The following is a 19,795-nucleotide window of genomic DNA, read 5'->3' on the forward strand; positions in this document are numbered from 1 at the left end:
GGGCAGAAAGACCTACAAGATCACTAGCATCTTAACAAAGTCATCAGTTAGTTGGAGGTTGGATTACCCTTCTTTGCAAAGGCCTGGGATATGTGAACAATGGCATTATCTTTTCAGGCCAGGGCAGAGAAATTAGGAAAAGGATGGTCAGAGAGGGAAAGAGGAATGGAAAGAAATAATTCTTGATCCAACATTGGGAGGAAGCAGTCTGCCTCGATGTCAGCTACTTCTTTTCCTAGTCAATTTGAGTTTAAGGTCTCTGGTATTGGCACAGGACCAGATGTCAAGTGGAGCCTTCTTTAGTTTTGAAATATGCACCCAAGGTTTTAACATCAGTATCAGTGGTTGAGTACTTTGTAGCATCTTTTCCTTGAATCTCACTTTTGCAAAAGCTTTAAAAAAAAATAGCTGTCTATAAATGACAAGACTTAAAAATGCCCATAATTAGATATCTGATGAGAGTGTATTATAATGGAATTGACAAAGAAATTTGGTTATTTTTGTGACGTAACACATTTTAAGATAACTGAGATTATGACTGATAACATACTAGGATATAGATTTTTGGAATTGCATACAATTTCTAGAACACATATTAATAACATGTATCCACACAAAGGTTTGTCATCACTTATTTGACAACGCTTCCCATGTAATTTAACATACCAAATAAAGCTAATTAGTTTAACATCTCTTTTACAAGGTGAGAGACAAATCTCTTGAGATTTTCCAGGGACTCTGGGAAATTTCATAGTTACTTTGTGATCAAAAAGAATCCACTTTATGAGATAGTAAACAGTTAACCATCATCAGTTATCTTTCTTGCTGACAAATTCTGTAACAGAGAATTTATTTGAGTTTTAGTAAACCTAGGTAGAATATTCTTCTAGCTCCTAACACCTAAAAATCTGTGGTGGTGTAAAGATGCCCCATCACCTTTCCTAGCAAGAAGAGAGAACCCCATTAAGAGTATAGATCATTGTACCTTATTGCAGCATGGAAGTCTTTTAATAATAGATTGTAGGCATTTTGAGGAGAGGGTGCTCTTTTGCTCACCATTGTACCCCGAGGCTCTATTGTAGTACCTCCACATACTAGCTGTTTTGATTCTGAAATTTTATCCTTTCTCTTTAAGGAGTAGCTGTACATCTCATTGTCCTTTTCCCATTCTCTGTCTACTTTGAGCTTTTACTTGTGCAGTTGTCCGTGACTGAAGATCAAACAACCATACTGAGAAGTCTTGTGTTAAACTCGTGACCAACCTCCAGTGGGCCTTTAGTATTGTCTGGCTGTCCTCCATTTCCTTAGTCCCTCACTTCCCACTCTGCAAATGAGTCATACCTTTTCTGTCCTATACTCAGAGATCCTCAACACTCCCCCTGCCCCGCACCGGGCTGCATAGCAGGTGAGGAGCTAGCTAGCAAAGCTTCATCTATATTGGCAGCAACTCTCCAGCACTAGCTACACTGCCTCTACTCTACCTCAGATCATCAGGCGTTAGATTCTCATAGGAGCAGTAGTCCCTGGTGCCAAAAAGGTTGGAGACCACTGCTAACATCTCCTCTTGCATCCTTGCCCTCAGCTAATGACCTTGATTCCTATTCTACTGAGAAAACCGAAGCAGAGGGGAGACCTTTAGCCACCCACCTAGCTATATCAGTACCTATAGTTCTTTTTCTTCTGTTACTATACATGAATGGTCTGAACTGTCTAAGGCCAACCCCTGCACTTGTGCTCTGGATCCTATCCTCTCCCGTCAACTCAGGGACACTTCTCCAGTGACCCTTTTCTCTCCCGCAGCCATCAGTTTTTCCCCTTTACTAGACCATGCCATTAACAAACATACTACGATTCTCCCATCTTTAAAACAAGGCATCCAAAAGGCACTTTGGCATCCAAGAGGCACATCAGCTATTTTATTTGCAACATAATGTTCATCACCAGAGTCCTTGACCATCAGTTTCAGCCTGTTCTTTTGACATCTGTCAATTCAGGCCTCACTCAAAATTATTGAGAGATACACACACAACCAAGGAAGACACTGGGGCAAACTATTTTACAGTACTGCCACCGTACGTTCATTGACATTTAACATGGCAATGTCAATAGATTTGTGTTCCTTCTGTTATTGGTCATGGAATGTGTACCTATCATTTGGAGGCAATTAAAGCAAGACACAAAAAAGGCTTATTAGATCTCCTATTTGCTGCAACCAGTGAAGTTAAGGCTCAAGGGTTAGGCCAGGAGCAAGGAAACTATATAGATCATCACTACCACCTGGCCTTCTTCCCCCACTCCAGTGTTCATTATTTAAGAGTAAAATAACATTAGTAACACAAAACAAGCTACTAATTAAACTGAGAAAACACCAATTTAGAGCCTAAAAGAAGGATATCAAAGTTTGGGCTTAAGAGTAATTAGCTTATAATCAATTTACCCTCAAAGTTTATTTAAAATGATATTTTAAACAAAGTCTGTGATTCCAAGTTACTACTTTTTCTTTTTAACTGTCCCAGTCAGAATCAAGGTGAGAAAGGCTTTTTTAATTGAGATGTGATTCACGTAGTAAAAAAAATCAACCTTTTTAAAGTGCACAATTCAGTAGGTTTTAGTATATTCAACAAGGTCATGCAACCATCAGCTCTGTGTAATTCCAGGACATTTTCATCACCACCCCCCAAAAGCCTATGTATCTTAGCAGTTACTTCTCCCTTCCCCTAGCCCCTGGCAACCACTAATCTACTTGCTGAGGAAGGGGATGAAAAGTCACCTTCCTGAAGCCTTTGGTTAGTGTTGGGAAGAAGAGGGGGGAATACAATTTAAAGTGCGCCTTAATTTAAAAAGCAGTGAATCAGAAGTCTAAAGACCTAGTGGCATTCTTAACTAACTTTTTGATGCTTGTTTTGGAGGTAAATAATCAAGGAAAACAGTATTATGGGCAGGAATGTAATGAAAAAAATATAGGAAAGCTATCTAGCTCAAAGAATTAATGTGTCAGCCCAGTGGGAGAAAATTGGGAAAAGGAAGGGCCCAGGTTGAAGCATTTACCAGGGATTTCAATTGTAAACTTCTTTCAAAGTTTATAGTATATCTTGAAAGCTTTCAGGTAAGATTTTGTATGAGTGGAGAATTCCATAGCTTAAAAAGGAAAAAAATTTGAAAACCACAGGTTAGATGTGTAAGCCCAATGTACACATTATAAAGTGTTGTCAGAATGTCTTGAAATGAAATCAAGAAAAAAGTAACAAGTTGTAGGAAACCCTGGAAAACTAAGGAATGTCATTCTCACCAAATTAGACAAAGTTTCAGTAAAAGAAGGTTGTAAGATGTTTTTGGCTTGGGAGTTTATTTGGTAATGATATTTGGTTTATATTTTCTAGAAGTAGAAAATAAATATTAAGTAATGTGGTTGATTGAAAAATAAATATGTAAGTCTAAATATTAAACATGAGAAAGTACTTGGAGAGTCACTTATATGAGTCAGAGATTTAATATATGATCAAAACAATAGAGTATTTTTAAAATATATGATTTGTTTAAAGTTCCTTGAAGAAAAATCAAGTCCCACAAATTAAAGATGTATTATCATTGCTGTTCAGTCAGCTTTTATGTGTTTATTGTAGCCAAATTGCATGCACACATATATCTGAAGCTGCTTCTTATGGCATTGAATTGTTCCATTTTCTTAACACTTCGACAATAAATTTTCAGATATATCCAGATCTAGAATTACTTCCAAAAGTATTTTTATGGCTAAGATAGTCTTCTGCAAACAAAAGATTTACTTTTTAAATCTGAGACCAACAAAACTCCTTGTATGTTACCATTTGAGTATGAAAATTTGTTTTTCTCCATATTTTGACTGGATATATTGTGAGGGTTTTAGATATTCGCTTCCTTTCAAATAAATAAAAAAATATTCTTAAAATAATATTTTAAAGTTTGAAGTACAGCTTGTTCTTTTTTCATAAAATATAGCAAAATCAAAAACACTCTAAAGTTCTTTCTCTTCTAGTTTGAGGAGAAACTGTTTTATGTGGATCGACACCTCACATACTCAGAGTTTAAGAAGTTAGCATTATCTGAGAAGTTGCTATTTTTAGGTCCACTGTAATGCTTCTAACTTTGGTGCTCAGAGTAGTGGATGCTTTCTTTCCCAGAAGGCTCTGTATTCTCAACATGTGCAGATCAATTTGACATAAAGCTACCTACAAGGAGCAACAGGCCCATTGCAGGCCGTGTTTCTAACTTGAAAATTATGAACAGGTATTGGGAGCCACAAGCTGTATTTGGGAACCAGCTGCTTGTCAGTACAAGCATGGATTGTGGTCTCTGGAGGCTGGGAGAGCACAATGCTTGAACTTAATTTCTTTGCGAGATAAGAAGAAAAAAATCTTTCTGACGAGATTGACAACTTATTAAATCTGACTATCTTCAGAAGTGTGCTGGACAGTTTCTAAGTAAACATCCACTTTTCAAAGATGATGATCAAGGAAACATCTCTACGAAGGGACCCGGATTTAAGGGGAGAGTTAGCTTTCCTGGCACGGGGCTGTGATTTTGTTCTCCCGTCACGGTTTAAGAAGCGGCTGAAGTCATTTCAGCAGACACAGGTTTGAAACTTGGGTGTTTCTTTTAAAATATTTTTATTACTAATAAAACCACCCAGTGAGATAACTTACAAATAATTTTATAGCTCACTTGCTTTTAGATCAAGGAATTAATCTGTGTCCTCTATTCAGCTATTTGCAGAAAGCTATTTGTAGAGAGATTCCAACAGGTTTAAAAATAGACCTTCTGGACCTGGAGTACAGTACTCACATTTTTCTCTTGTAGAAAGGGAATCCAGTTTTAGGGATGATAAATACAAATTAACAAATATTTTGCAATTTAGTGCGGGAAATACTGCAGTTTTTAATAGAAATATCTTTGAGAAACTAGAATTTCTGTGTTAAAAGTCGTGTTTGTACTTCAAATCAATAGATTATGTTTGTATTAACGTCCATACATCTGTAATGAACGGTTTTATTTAAAGTACTGATCCTGTTAGTCTCTTTTTTAAGGAATAATGTATTTTATATATAGACAATTGTGTACGTATAATATAATGTATGTAGGTAATGAAGGATGGCAGTTAACTTCTTGGTGGTGAAAGAATGTCCTTCCCTCAGTAGGCTGTGAGATTGAGTAATTTCTTTCTGCTGTGACTACTTAGAAGAATTCATGCTAACTTGCTTACACCCTAAGGCCAGTCTCTCTCACCAAACAAGTTTCCTAACATGACAACAATACAAATCACGAGGCATACAAATGATGGCCATCCACAATCCAGCAAGAAACCATAATTTCATAGTTAATTGGATCCAGAGTAATTTCAGATTATTTTATTAATCCATATGAAGTTGCTTTTTAAAAAATGGCTCAAAAATGGTCAAATATTGGAAATATTGCAATAACATAATAGTATAAGGATTCTATTCAGAATGAATATCTAAATACTGTATTTATAAAGAAAGACTGAAATGGAGAATTGAGATACTTTACCCAGCTAATTCTGTTTTAGTGCTGTTCCTAGATTTGAGTAAAACAGTTTTATTCAAAGTGAGCATATGCTAAACTTGCCAGTAAATCTGGCAAAATTTATATTACTGTGTTTTATTCTATAATATTTTTAGAGTCGGTTTTATTAAACTACTTTAAGGTTTAAATTATGTATCTCCTATTGAATTAAATGAAAAGTAAATTGATACACCCAAAAATTCAAAATAAATGCATTCTTTTTATTTTTCCTTTTAAATAGTAACATGTTTTATTAAATATGGAATCAACCAATGAATTAATAAATACTTGCCTACCAGTGAATTGCTCCATATTAAAAAGTACACTAAGGAAAGCAAAGTAGACTATTATATAATCAAATATTTTTCCATTCAAATAAAAACTTTGACAGTTAGCCAAGGTTTGTTTCGAATGTCACTTATTTCTGTCAAAGCAAAAGTATGGAGTTAACATTGAAGGCCTTGCTCTAAACCTTCTCCACTAGCATGTGTTCACTAGACTATTGGGTTTCATCCCCACTGGCACCAGTGGTCTTAATCCTATGGTTATAACTGCCCTGGATGTCACACCATGGGAAACAAACAAAAAAAAATTTAATTGTGTGCTTGTAGTCTCACAGATCTCTTTCAGCATAGAATATAGAAAGGAAATGACACTGATGTAGACGACCTAGATAAAACCCCTGAAGAATTATGTGCCTTATTTTAGAAGATTAAGGACAGTTTCTACTGTTACTGACTCATAGGACTATGTAATAATATTTGGAGATTTAGCATTAAGGAAGAGAAAAACGTTTCCTTATAATAGATTATCAATTTGTTAAATCAGAAGTGGTTTGTAAACTTTAAATTGCATTACAAATATAAATGGTCATTTTATTTATTTTTGAATCTGAAGAACCATGCGAAGTTATATTTATTTAATGTTTTGAGAACCCCACCCTTTGGCCTGTGACTCGTTTTCTTAAATAAGGACATATCTGTGCCTAGCACCGCTCTGAAACTTTTACCTATGTAATTTCCTTACTCCTGACTCCTGTAATTTTTTAAAATCTTCATCACAACCTTTCAAGAAGTAAGGACTATAATCTGTTTTATTAATGAAATTCTAAAAGGTTAAGTAATTTTACTGAGGTCATAGCGCTATTAAGCCATCACTATATTCTGTTAAAGTTTTTCATATTTCGTTGTCATCACTTCCCTTTGTGCCATTTCTTCCTTGACTATTGCTTTATGTGGCTGACATCCTGATACTGCAGCAAAGGCTTGCTGTGACCAACTGGCCTTCATATCCTCAGTAGAATTAATATATGAGCAGACACTATATATTAATGTCAGATAGTAACATGAGAAATGGGCCATGTATAACAAAAGTAGAAGATGAAATCATATTTGTTATTTTTGTGAATGAAGCTTATCTTCCTATAACACTCATGTTTGTCAAAGGTAGCTAAAATTTTTATCCTGAATCTAAAGATCATGTTGTAAGCCCTTATTTCAAAAGGAAATATGATATTCACATCTACTTACAAATAAATTACTGTTCAGACTTTAGGGATGGCATTAGGATAATTTAAGGAAGGACACTCGAGTAATACTTTGTGTTCACAGTGAATTTAAAATAAATCTAGTCAATGGTCATGTCTATCGTTTATACTTTATATAGCATCCAATACAGTGCCATGCTCATAAGCCTTGATAGATAATTTGGTCAAAATTAAGAATAGAAATTAAAACTCTGAAAATCTCCATGGAATCTTTTGCTTTTTCTTCTAGGAATCTCAGAACTAAATTTAGTCTTCATTGGTAAAATAAATTTCTACATGAATGTTTGTGTACCTCCCTTTACCTTTCCTTAAATCATGAATAATCTTAACCTTTCCATTACCCACCCCACCACCTTTTTATACTCTTTTTTTGTTTCTTTATGATATACCACATCAGATCCTTTTTGGAAAAGGTAATACTATAAACTATAAGTGAATTAATAAACTGTAAAAGAAGTTTGGCTGTAATGAAATTAACAACTGTGATCCTTGCCTATTAGAGTGTACCAAAAATGAGAGAAATTTATATCAGAAAAAATGGCATGCCCCTAATGGCAGGTAAGTCAGCCTGGTAGAAAACATTCTAAAATGAAAATGCTTAATTTTCTTAACAATGACTTTATTGGGAACTGGCCGTGATTCTACGTAGACAAACTCAAGCTAGAGAAGAAGGTGAAAGGATACTCCCCCCAATACATTTTATATTTGCATATTTAGAAAGAACTCATTCTAGCTTCCTGTTGAAGTAGAAATGTACAGGAAGACCGAAACAGTAAATTCAAAAAGAATTTACCAATTCAATGCCAACAGACTAAGAATACACCTCAAGGTCCTTAGTATGTCAACTGACATTGCTCTTAAATGTCTGCAACATAATTGGTGGGAAAATATAGTATAGAATTTTAAAGCATATATTTATGTAAACTCAGGTATTGACAGATGTCTTTATTTAATATGGATAAAGATTCCCTAGAAGCATCCTTGCCACCTTCTAGAGTGAAGTGAGCTCTTGATCTCGACTTGTGGTTTTTCGTATTTACACCCAACTTCCTATTACTGGTGAGGACTTCAAGAAATATATACTGTTAATAATTTATGTGTCTCATAATCACGTTTTTCTTCCAGATTCAAAATAAACCAGAAAAGAAACCTGGAACACCACTTCCACCTCCAGCCGCCTTTCCAAGTAGTCCCCAACAACTCTCCCCTGTTCCTCGTGTGAATAACGTTGTGAATGCACCATTGTCCATAAACATTCCACGGTTCTACTTTCCTGAAGGACTCCCAGATGCCTGCAGCAACCACGAACAGACACTCAGCAGAATTGAAACTGCTTTCATGGACACTGAAGATCAGAAAGCAGATATCTATGAAATGGGAAAAATTGCAAAGGTAATATAACTACTAAATGAAATATAATCTCTCTTTCTCCCGCAGTCCCAATCTCTCTCTTTTCAGTGCCTCTTTGCTCTTCATTTTTAAGCATGCGTGAGTTGTTTTTTTTTTCCTATGTCGAAAGGATTTATTTGATTCTGATATATCTTTAGCTATAGTCCTATTTCATGGAACACTTTAGTTTGAAAAAAACCTTAGTGGTCTTCCAGTCCTGGCTCCCATTTAATATAGGAATTCCATCCATGACATCACCGGCACATAAATTCATTCTCTGCTGGAATGCTTTCAGCTACAGGAACCTCACACCATGCCAGGCAGCCTGTTCCATCATCAAATTGAGCCTTACTTGTTAGGAAAATTTCCTTTGTGCTAAATACAAATCTCTTTTTCGTTCTCACCCAATAATCATAACTGTTTGTCCCGAAGCCAGGCAAGGAACCATTAGGCCAGCTCAACACTGTAATTCTACTCAGAAATAAATGAATTTTCCACCAGGAGGAAAGTCTTTGATACTTTCCAATATACCCAACTGCTTCTAATTTAAGATTTTAGCTCCTAAAGCCAGGACTACTGTACAATCTTCAGTAACTGGATTCTATACCTCTAGCCTCCTCCCTAGAACAGTTAATACTGACCATGACCATCACATTATATTTGATCATGCCATTCCCCAGCTCAGCAACTTTTAGTGATTCCTAACCACCTGTAGCAGTGCTTTCTTTTGTTTGGGTTTTATCAGGCACATGTATTGAAGAGTCGTATCATGCCTCACAACTTAGTGATTTCAGGTTGAGCTTCAAGAGGCAGAGGGGTTTAATAGGCTAAGAGCTGCATGTGGGCAAGTGAGAGACCAAGAGGGAGCTCAAAGACCTCATGTACACTTCCACTGGCAATGGTTCCCCTGCTTTCAGGAATAATACTTAAAATTTTGAAAACATCTGGAGGATAAAACCCAAACTACCATTCCCTGTGTGAGCCTGACCCATTTGCCCTCCCACAGGCACACCTCTGCATTTGGGCTCTCATAATTCTCTCCTCCAAAATGGACTTCCACTCCTGCCAGCCCCCGCATCACCTGTCCTTTAAGACCTAACTTCCATTGTATCTTTGGAGAAATCCTGAATCCCTACTCCAGTCATGCCCTGTCCTCTCTCCCTTGTTATTACCCTGAAGTAATTTAAATGTAAATAGAGCAATTTTAAGGGAAATGAAAAGGAATTCTTTCTTTTATTCCCTCTTCCTTCACTGCCCATCTTAGAACTTGTTTGTTGAGCCCTTAGATGTTTCTAATGAAAAACTTTCATTCAAGAAATAAGAGCTCACCTGCTTCCACTCTGTTTTACATATGAGGAAACTGAAGTCCCACCAGTACTTAACCTGAAGTCACAGAACTAGTACATGTCAGGAAACAAGTCCTCTAACACCTAGCACTGTGCTGTTTCTACCATATCCTGTCTCCCCTGGACATATGCCAACATATCATTAGCTAACTTTGAATTAATATCCACCCAAATAAATTATAATTTCTTTCAGAGCATTGACATTTTCTTACCCAAAGCTTTGATAAATGGCTGTTGTATGAACCAAGATGGTAAATTATCCAAATGAGCTGGCACTAGGAATCTAAATCCAAAAGATAGTATTTAGTAAGGATGAATGAAATCTGCATCTGGAGAAAACATGTTAACCTTATAAATGCCAAACCGGGTATTTCTAACATGGCAACTATTTGTGTGTGTGAGAGAGAGAAGGTTTCATAGACTACTTCAGGCAGGCAGACAAGGAGAAACTGTCCAGATTAAGGAACATGGTAGTTCCCTGGTGTGTGCTGGGAATCACTACATCTAAGAGCCAATCCAAGTGATGAGTACCTCACTGCCTTGAATCCAGGTCCTGTGGGTCATCCTTCCTCTGAATATTCTCACCCCTGACAGGAGACTGTTCTCCTGGCCTTTCTGCCCCTCTGCCTCAACCCTGCTGCTCTGGCCCTCCCACCCCTGTATCATGGTAGCCCTGCCCTGCTTCAGGGTTCAGTGGCTCTGTAGCACTCAGTAGATTGAGAGGAGAGCAGAAAGCCTAAGGACTCCACAGATGGCCAAGAGAGGTATAGAAAAGTCAAGTCAGGGAAGGGTCTGTGCATGCTGGGGAGTCAGAGGAAGGACTTTGCTGTATATAGGCAGTGAAGATCGATCCATATATATCTTCAGGAAAAAATACCAGTGTTAAAGTTGACAACATAAGTTTAAAAAGAGAGAAAACTACTTTGTTTAGCTGTGGTAACAGTCATTTACATAACAATTTACTGTTTATACCTAGTCATCGTGTGGCAAAATAGCCAGTATATGCATATATCTCTGATTAACTTGTCTGAATCATATTTGATTATAGCCCTAAATGTCATTCATGGGCCATTGCTCTTAGACCTTAATGTTAGCTCCGGTAGCAAGGTAAACTGCTCATACCTTTAAAAAGTTAAAACTAACATTGCATATAAAAATGAGAATGTGTATATAATGACCTCAGAAGATACCGTGAGTGTATTCATTTATATTGTTTTGTTTCCGATTACCAGTTCACTGCATAGGATTTCACCTCTGTATTCTTAAAATAATTTATTTTATTCTAATTAGCTAATCCCCATTTAATCCAGCATTTATTTGACTATGTCAGTCTGTTAGCACTCACTAAGTATCCTTATTTTCAACCATTCTTTTGCTATGCATACCTGTCTTCTCTGGCACTAGGCAGTGTCATCTGCACCTGTAGCACTTGCACTCCGTGTGCTGTGTTCTCACAAGAGGTTGACTATTTGGAAGGTAAAAGAAAGACAACCTTTAAGGGACAATGAGGGGATAGGTGGTAAGAGCAGTAAGTTAACATTTTTATGTATTCTTGTTAACTATAAAGCTATTTGGAAGGCCAACTTGAATTTGTAATCTACTTTTTTTTTTTAACTTTTTAAAAATTAAGTTTGTCGGGGTAGCATTGGTAATCTACTCTTAGCGACACTTAAGTGTAGCCGTAGAGACTGGAATCTGTTTTTTAAGTGCAAAGAAAACTGTGTTTATGAAATCTGCATCTTGGTAAAGTTTAGCTCGTTCATCTTTGCCCTCAGACAGCCTTGAAGGAATTAGTGCCCATTTCCAATTAAATTCTCAGTATGTAATGTGTACTTGTTTCTACAGCTTTAAGTGACGATGGAGAAGTAAAAAAAAATTTTTTTACATTTTTATAACAGCTTTATTGCATACTTATATGGTCTTTTTTTCTATCAATTTTTTATTAAATTTATTGGGGTGACTTTGGTTAATAAGATTATATAGGTTTCAAGTGTGTAATTCAATAATACATTATCTATATATTGAATTGTGTATTCACCACCCAAAGTCAAATCTTTCGTCACCATGTATTTGACCACCTTTACTCTTATCCACCTCCCCCCGCCCCCCTTTCCCTCTGACAATCACTAAACTGTTGTCTGTGTCTACGAGTTTTTGTTTGTTTGTCTTGGTTTGTTGCTTTCAGTTTTATATCCCACATATGAGTGAAATCATATGGTTCTCAACTTTTTCTCTCTGACTTATTTCTCTTAGGATAATCTCAAGGTCCATCCATGTTGTCACAAATGACAGTATTTTATTTTTTCTAATGGCTGAGTAATTTTCCATTGTATTTACTTTTTTAATGTTCTTATCGATCTCCTGATTCCATTTACCTTAATTCTTTGTTTTTAAGCATATACAGGCCAGCCATACATTTTTTTTAAATAGTCAAAATGCAGTTTCTGCAGCCCTTGCCATTCACAGCCCTTCCCACTTTTTTCCTCTGGCATTTTCTCCAAGGACCTACTACCATCATGCTGCCTTGTTTACTCTTGTTTACTCGGGGTACCCCTTTATGAGCAAAATAGGTCAACCCTTCCAATCTACTTCAAAACATATTCATTCTGTACTTTATATCTTAGGATTTTACCTTTGGCTCATAATAAATTTATAAGCGTTAATCTCTCAATGACTTACTACTCCTTATGAGCTGACATATATGCATTTTAACAGGAGTCTTGTGGAGACAAAATTGTAATCTAAGGGAATAAAAGTTGTTTAAGAGTGGAAGTAGCCACACAGGAATCAGTAAACACATAGTCCTTGAAAGTAGCTCAGCTGAGGCTGGTGACCACTTCTCAGGATTGAGCTAGAAGATTTCTAGCTCCCTCCAATTCTGAAGAATCCATGAGTGACTAATGGTGGGAGTTTCAAGCACTTTGGCAAGTCATTTCCAATCTCTCCCTGTACTTTCTCTGTTTGTGGCTCTGCACTCCTACCTCCATAATACAGACTGTTCTTTCAGCTTTCCCAGAAGTTGCCAATAGCCTGTCACATCTAAGAGCATTTTCTTGGCAAACTACATGAAAGGGACTGGGATTGGGGAAAGTGGATTTGACAGTTTACAACCCAAAGTATATTAATTGTGAGTGAGCTTTGTACTTTGGCAATCATAATTTACACAATAAACAAAATCCATTTGGTTGCTAAGTAACACCTTTCCCTCATTCTTGACCTCAGTGGAAGTATTTGACCTCTGGACTTAAGAAATCTTAAATTCCATCCTGCTTGCAGAACATGCTTTAGTGGCCCTGGCACCAGCAGCCTTTTATTTCTGCCCTGTACTTCCCTTGGCTTGAATCTCACCTTCCATATCCGCCTCTCTGATATGAACCCAGCAGCCTTAGATGTTGTCTCAGCATAATTAATTGTGCTAGGTACTCAGAAGACTGGGTAATCTTCAGTCTTCTGTGGGGATTCGTCCATGCAGTAAGGCCTCACACCAAGTGCAACTTTACCTGAACCTAATGTGGATTTACACCTAGTCAGCCTCCAAAAGAGAAACTTCCCTCTGTAGAATGATGAAGGCTCAATAGATACTACATCTAATATGAATAATAAGAATGCTTTTATCAGATATGAAGATGTGACTCTTTGAAATGTTCTAGATTTGGAAATATGTTTTAAGTGCATATACAAAATTCAGAACATTTGGAAACGTTTTCTCTGCTAATATTTAGATATCATTATCACTAAGAGGGAAGAATTTTCTCTGTAAGGGAAAAAAACAGGTAAATTTGGTAAGAACTCTTTCTTATAGGAATATAAGAATAATTTTTTTAATTAAAAGCTTTCTATTGAAGAAGACAAAAATCATTACCTTTTAGAGTATTGTAGTTGTATTATATTCATTCTCAGTTCTTCCTAAGGCTTTTGTAATACATAGTCATTTGTGGTAGTTTCCAATAATATAAATTAAAATAAATTAAAAATTTTGATTTTTATCATCTTTAACCTGAATTGTAACCATTTAAGTAGATTTGGTAGTTATTTTCTTGAACAGTCTAGGGTTTTCTGGTTCTTCTTGAACCTGGGGCTTAATAACATAATAGGCAAAGGAGAAGGAGACAGGTGGTAGAGTGTATTAACACCAAGTGCCCGAGTAATAAAGGTAGCTCTATTTTTCTGCCATAGGAAGGAAGGGCATACACATCCATGACATTCAGTCTTTTTTTTTTTTTTTTCTGGTAAAAAATATATGATGTAAGAATGGTAGGGAGAGTGGTTTCTTTAACTATCGGGATAGAAGAAAGAAACAGTATAAATGAACTTGGAGGAAAGGTAAAAGGATTTCCATTTTCTTCATTAAATATGTAATCTAGTTTTGTTTCCCTTCTGTCTCTCTCTGAATCTACCCTAGCCGATATATTTGCCTCTGTCCCAGTTTTGCTTCTCCAGGGCCACTTTTGTCCACTGTAGCATGAAGAGTAAAAGCCACAAAGGGCCTTTCTTTGGCCATGTCATTGCTTCACTGTATATGTATTTTACTTGCAGGTCTGTGGCTGTCCTCTCTATTGGAAAGCTCCAATGTTCAAGGCTGCAGGGGGAGAGAAGACAGGATTTGTGTCAGCACAGTCATTCATTGCCATGTGGAGAAAGTAAGTATATGAACAGTTAGCTCTGAGGTTAGGCAAAGAACTGTCTGGTCCTATTGACATGCTTTATAAAGTTGACTTATTTTACTCATTTATTACTTTTTCCTTTACCCTTTATTTCAGCAAGTAAAATTCAATGATTCACAACTATTTATATCCACACAAAAATTCTTTCCATAAGCTTTTGTCTTATATGTCTCTAATGAGTAAAACAGATCTTCAGAAATACCTATTTAATAATTATTTGATAGTTTCTTAGTTTTACTTGTTAAATTTGGATCTTAGGATTTGACTCTTGCAGCAGTGACCTAAAAGTAAAGATTCTCCTTTAAGGAGAGCAGACCACATGTATCATGTGAAAATACAGCTTCCATTCTCATATGATCCAATTTAGAATTTTATCTAGTTGATTTATTAAAAATAGCTGAATTCTAATAAATTTTAATCATAACTTTTTGAAAGTTCCAGTTAAAGAACAAAGGAATAATACATGTATCAAGTTACTCTGGATTTTTATATCCTGATGAGTTTTCTTCTATTCAAACCCAACTTTCTTTTTTTCCTAACTTCTTTCTCCTTTAGAAGTTATTTCTTGATATATTTATACATTTTAAGAGAATGTCACAGCTTGCCCCTTCTACCCCTTTTAACTGATCAGCTTTTGTTATATATGTTCTTCTTAACTTTTCTGGGCTAGATACCCTTCCTGGTAAAGTATTGGGAAATACTAGTCACCTGTCATCATCGTCACTTTTTAAAGTCCATATATAATAGTAGCAGAATTCAATTTACAGATGCCTTCTAACCCCTTCATGCCACCTAAAAGCCCTTAGTAGAGTAGTGCTTAAGAACATAGCAGGTAATTAATAAATGTATTCTTGTTTTTTAAAATGTAGCAGCAAGTTGAGTTAACCAAGTTCTTCATTCATTACATTAGAATTAAAGTAATCAGGTTTTATAAGAGTACCAGTTAACAGACTTCTTTTAAAGAACGACAACACAGCTAAAAGTTAAAAATGATTCATGTTTTCCAGGTAGGCTTTAGTCATTTTGTTACAGGGAATAGTTCTAAGTTGTTCAGATACCAAAGATTAAAAGAAAAGAGCCCTAGAAGAATCATTTCTCATATACCATCAGGTGACACTCCAAAGTCAGTGCCATGGTCATCATTCCACCTCTCCTGTACCAAGTAGAAAACTGCTGGATAAAATCTGAGATATGTTTTTTTAATTTATTTTTATTTTTATTTTTTATTTTTAATGTGTGGATAAGCAGTCCTAAAAGTAAGAGAATTCCTTGAAGGCTAGATAGCCAAAAGGCACTAATTAGCCAGGAGTAAACCAAGGAATTGGCATTTACCCTGGAGGTATTTCTGGCAGCCTAGAACCTGGGGAAGAAAATAGAGCCTAGAACTTAAACAGTATGGAAGTCAGCTTGAATCCCCTCTCCTTTTCCCAACGTTAAGGCCAGGACTTCAACCGAGTGGTCCAATTATCTATTATTAATTATTTTAAGTGAGCATATAACAGTAACAATTCAAGAACTCAAAATGTGTAGATGTTCTCTCTTTCATTCAGCTAGCTTCTTTCATCCTGGTAGGTGCCAGGCCCTGAAAAGGCCTCAGCTGGAGTATGAACCAAGGATAGAAAGAATAGGGATACTGCACAGCTCTTGTCAGAGGTATCTTCAGACACTGAGTTCAGCATTGTTGGCAGAAACCATCTAACAATATGGGAAAGCAGCAAGAAGTGAATATGATTGTTAAGAGAAAACTGAACAAACTGGGAGATTGAAAAAAAAGAAGTCTATTCTGTAAAAGATTAGAGCCAGTGAGAAGAACTGTAACTACTTATATTCTAAGTTGTTCTGAATATTTTAGGATCCTATGTTTGTGAGCCTAAGACTGACTATATTAAAGGAAAACTAGTATCCAACTTGATTTACCTGCAGCTAACTGCATAATGATAAGGAGAGTAACAGCCAGTTTTTTTGTCTTAAGACTGTGTTACTGAGATAGGGTGGACATTTATGTTGGTGGGTTGAGCTGCAGCCTCAACAGCTGGATTCTTTTATTGAGATGAATCATTTTAATTTTATCTCTAGGGAAAAGAGATTTCTGCAAAAGGCAAAAGAGGAAAAAAAAACATGAAGCACAAGTCTTCATTTTAAGAGCTGCAAGAAACTGCTTATGAAGTTATATAGCATGTGCAACTGTCCCTATCTTTTTTTGTTAAAAAAAAAAAAATCTATGAATAGATAAGTTTCTCTGTAGTTAAGCTTTAGCTTTTGGCCAGGTACTAAAATGGTTGGAGCACCCTCTAGCGGGAGCTCTCTGAGCTTTTTAAATGCCTTTTAAAAGCCAGGGTGCTTTAAGGGAGATCCTGAACATGCCTTTTGAGGTAGATCAAGCAGCTAAGTATCAGTTACCACACTCATTTTGAAAAAGATGTGTTTATTTTTGTAACTTTTTAAAATTTCCCTTTGCATAAAGCAACTTGGACCAAACTATAGTATATTACAGCTTTCTAGTACAGAAAATAACTGGGAGATGATGACATAGAATTAAAACATGTTGCCATACACATATGTGTGCCGACTTGCCCTATATAATTTGGAAAAAAAAAAAAAAGTCAAATACAAAAGTCACAACAAAACAGGAAATAACTTCCTTTCTGACCCAGTGCTCCTCGGGTGGACACTTCCAGTCCTCCTCTGAGTAGTTTGTGGATGAATACCTTAATGGCTCTTGTTCCCTTGCTCTGCATTCTCTGCTTTCCCTGCTCTACTGCCCATTTCATATCTGTACTCTGACATCTGTTTTTCTTACAATCAGGACATTTTTAGGGGAAAGACATTACTCCACAGCTTTTTTTGTTTGAGTTCCTAGATTACCAGCTTTGTGACAGAGGTCTTCTCAATGGAGTCAGTAATATTGCTCCAGTTTTTTTCTGCTTTATTTTCTTTTACCTTTTCATGTCCATCTGTCATTTGTCCATTAACACAACAATATTTTGTCTTAAAAGTTCTGGAAGATAACAGTTTGGAATAACTATGTTTACCTTCTTTCTCCAGCTTTCACAACTTTTATTTTCTCCTTTCTCCTGCCTTATAGAGTTCATCAGCCACTAGCACTGGTTGAAAATTATAATTCACCTTTTCTTTCTATTTCATGCTTCTTATAGTAGAAGGCTATACCTGATTTGACTTTTCTCTTTCAGAGTATCTCTCATCTGTCATATCTGTGCGAGTTTTATTTACAAGTGCTTTTTTCTTCATAAAGTGCTCCTTTCCAAAGATCTCACTCCTTTTATGTTGTGATCATCCCACCCATTTTCTAATTCTAAGAGGTGGTTCTCATCAGCATATATTGCACTAATATTTTTCTGAAATGTATATTTAACTTTCGGGGCCTTGAACATGCTGAAGAATGATAAGGAGAATAATATAAAGATCACATATAGTGTTAATAATCACAAATAATGCCAGTTAAGTATACATATGTTAGTCAGATCACAGTTTTTTGAGACTCTTCTGTGTGAAAGTTGCTATGCTGTTGCTAAGGGAAAAAAGAGCTATAACTTTGTCTTTTACATGCCACAGATTAAAGAAAGCTAACAGTACAGTGGTATATATAATATATATAAATTAAATAGTACAAAGATCACTAAGAATCTAGTTGTAAGAGAAAGCTTTTTGAAAGAGGTGTATTATTACCTGGACCTTAAAGAATAGCCAGCATTCAGATAGCAGAGTTGGGAGAAGTGGTATTCTAGGAGAGTAGAACAGCATGAGAAATGGCACAGAGGCAAGAATGTACATGAACTACTCAGAGAATAGCAGCCTGGAATGGAATTTTCATTTAGCAAAGTAGTAAGACAGGTAGATAACAGGCTCCAGCCTAATTACAGAGAGCCTTAAATATCCAACTTGGGCATTTAGACTTACTCATATAAGTGGTAGAAAGCTACTGAACATTTTTGAAAAAGGGAATTATATAATCAAAGAATGCATTAGAATGAAGAATTGTCTATGATATAAGGGTGGATGAACACTGAAGCTGTTATTACCCTTTTCCCTTCTAGCATTCTCAGCATGAAATAATAAGACCTTGAACTTGATGGTACAATGGAAATAGGAAGGAATGGTTGTCTAAAACATTAGAAGAAATATTCCTCAGATCTCTAGTATTCCTATCCTATATTCCAGACACCTAGTGGTCCAAGTTAGAAACCTGGGAGTTGTCATGGAGTTCTCCCTTTTACCCCTCCCACCTCCAGTCCTATCAACCACCACTTCCTTTCATTTCAACCATTTGCCCCTTTCTCTCCATCTCCCACTGCCATTATCCATGCCGAGGCCCTTGATTGGAATTTTGCTTGATATTTTTGAAAAGTATCATGTCACTGTCCAATTAAAATTCTTCCGTGGAGTAAGGTAAAGTCCAAGCTTCTTGACCTAACATAAAAGGGCCTCCAGGATCCGATCCTAACACGCTTATGTCCCCTTCTTTTACCAACCCAGTGCTTATAGTTGCCCAAATATTCCATGCACTCTCACACTAGGCATTTGTACGTGTGACCCTTTTGACTCACATCAACCTTCTTTCTTACTTCCCCTTTTCAGGGAATCTCACTGGCCCTCCTGTGTCCTTCCATGACACCCTATGCTAATTACTTCTGTCATGGCTATCACACAGGAGTGTAACGTTATTGGCATAGCTTTCTATTGGTATAGACTAAACACTTCTTATAAAGCACAAAACTTCATCATATTTTCTTTGTATTCCAAGTACCCTCAAGGCTAGACATAGTACCTGGCACATAATTAGCATTCAATAAATTATTAAAGAAGGAAAACAAGAAAATTTGGAGACTAGCTAGATTTAGAGAATAAGGAAGATAAATAAGTTTAAAATGACTTCAAAATTTCAAGCCCAGATAACTCAGGTACTACCTTTCACAAAAATGACATCCATGCAAAGGACTGACTTTGAGAAGGTTTTAAATTTTGACTTTATTGTCCAAATATAGTATCCAAATGGAAATGTCCAGCAATTAGTTAGATATGAGGAATTCTTGGAGCTCAAAGACTTAATATGGTATTCACCTTTTTAAGCCTGATCCTTCAAAGTCTATTTCAGAAGCTCCCTATCAAGTTGGCCCTGAATATGTTTGCCAACCTGGCCAAACAGAAGTTTATGTGTAATGTAGTGCCTAGTAGACCCTCCTGGCTGGTAGGTAGCTCTGGAGTTCTGGTCCCAGGTATCCTTTGCTAAACCTGAATAGACATTCTCCTTCAAACATTTTGTTACCTGCATT

The 19,795-nt window shown here is 36.3% G+C and overlaps 1 protein-coding gene across 6 annotated transcripts in view; it reads left to right on the forward strand.

The window, feature by feature from the left end:
- Positions 1 to 19,795, forward strand: part of PPP2R3A (protein phosphatase 2 regulatory subunit B''alpha) — a 159,657-nt gene that overhangs the window by 58,443 nt on the left and 81,419 nt on the right. For all 6 annotated transcript variants that reach the window (XM_023538371.1, XM_023538369.1, XM_011373193.2 and 3 more), the window contains 2 exons: positions 8,231 to 8,497; positions 14,377 to 14,480. In XM_023538371.1, coding sequence (XP_023394139.1) covers positions 8,231 to 8,497; positions 14,377 to 14,480 — 371 coding nt within the window. The remainder of the gene's footprint in view (positions 1 to 8,230; positions 8,498 to 14,376; positions 14,481 to 19,795) is intronic.

The sequence above is a fragment of the Pteropus vampyrus genome, unplaced genomic scaffold (assembly GCF_000151845.1).
Source record: "Pteropus vampyrus isolate Shadow unplaced genomic scaffold, Pvam_2.0 Scaffold220, whole genome shotgun sequence".
Taxonomy (NCBI): domain Eukaryota; kingdom Metazoa; phylum Chordata; class Mammalia; order Chiroptera; family Pteropodidae; genus Pteropus; species Pteropus vampyrus.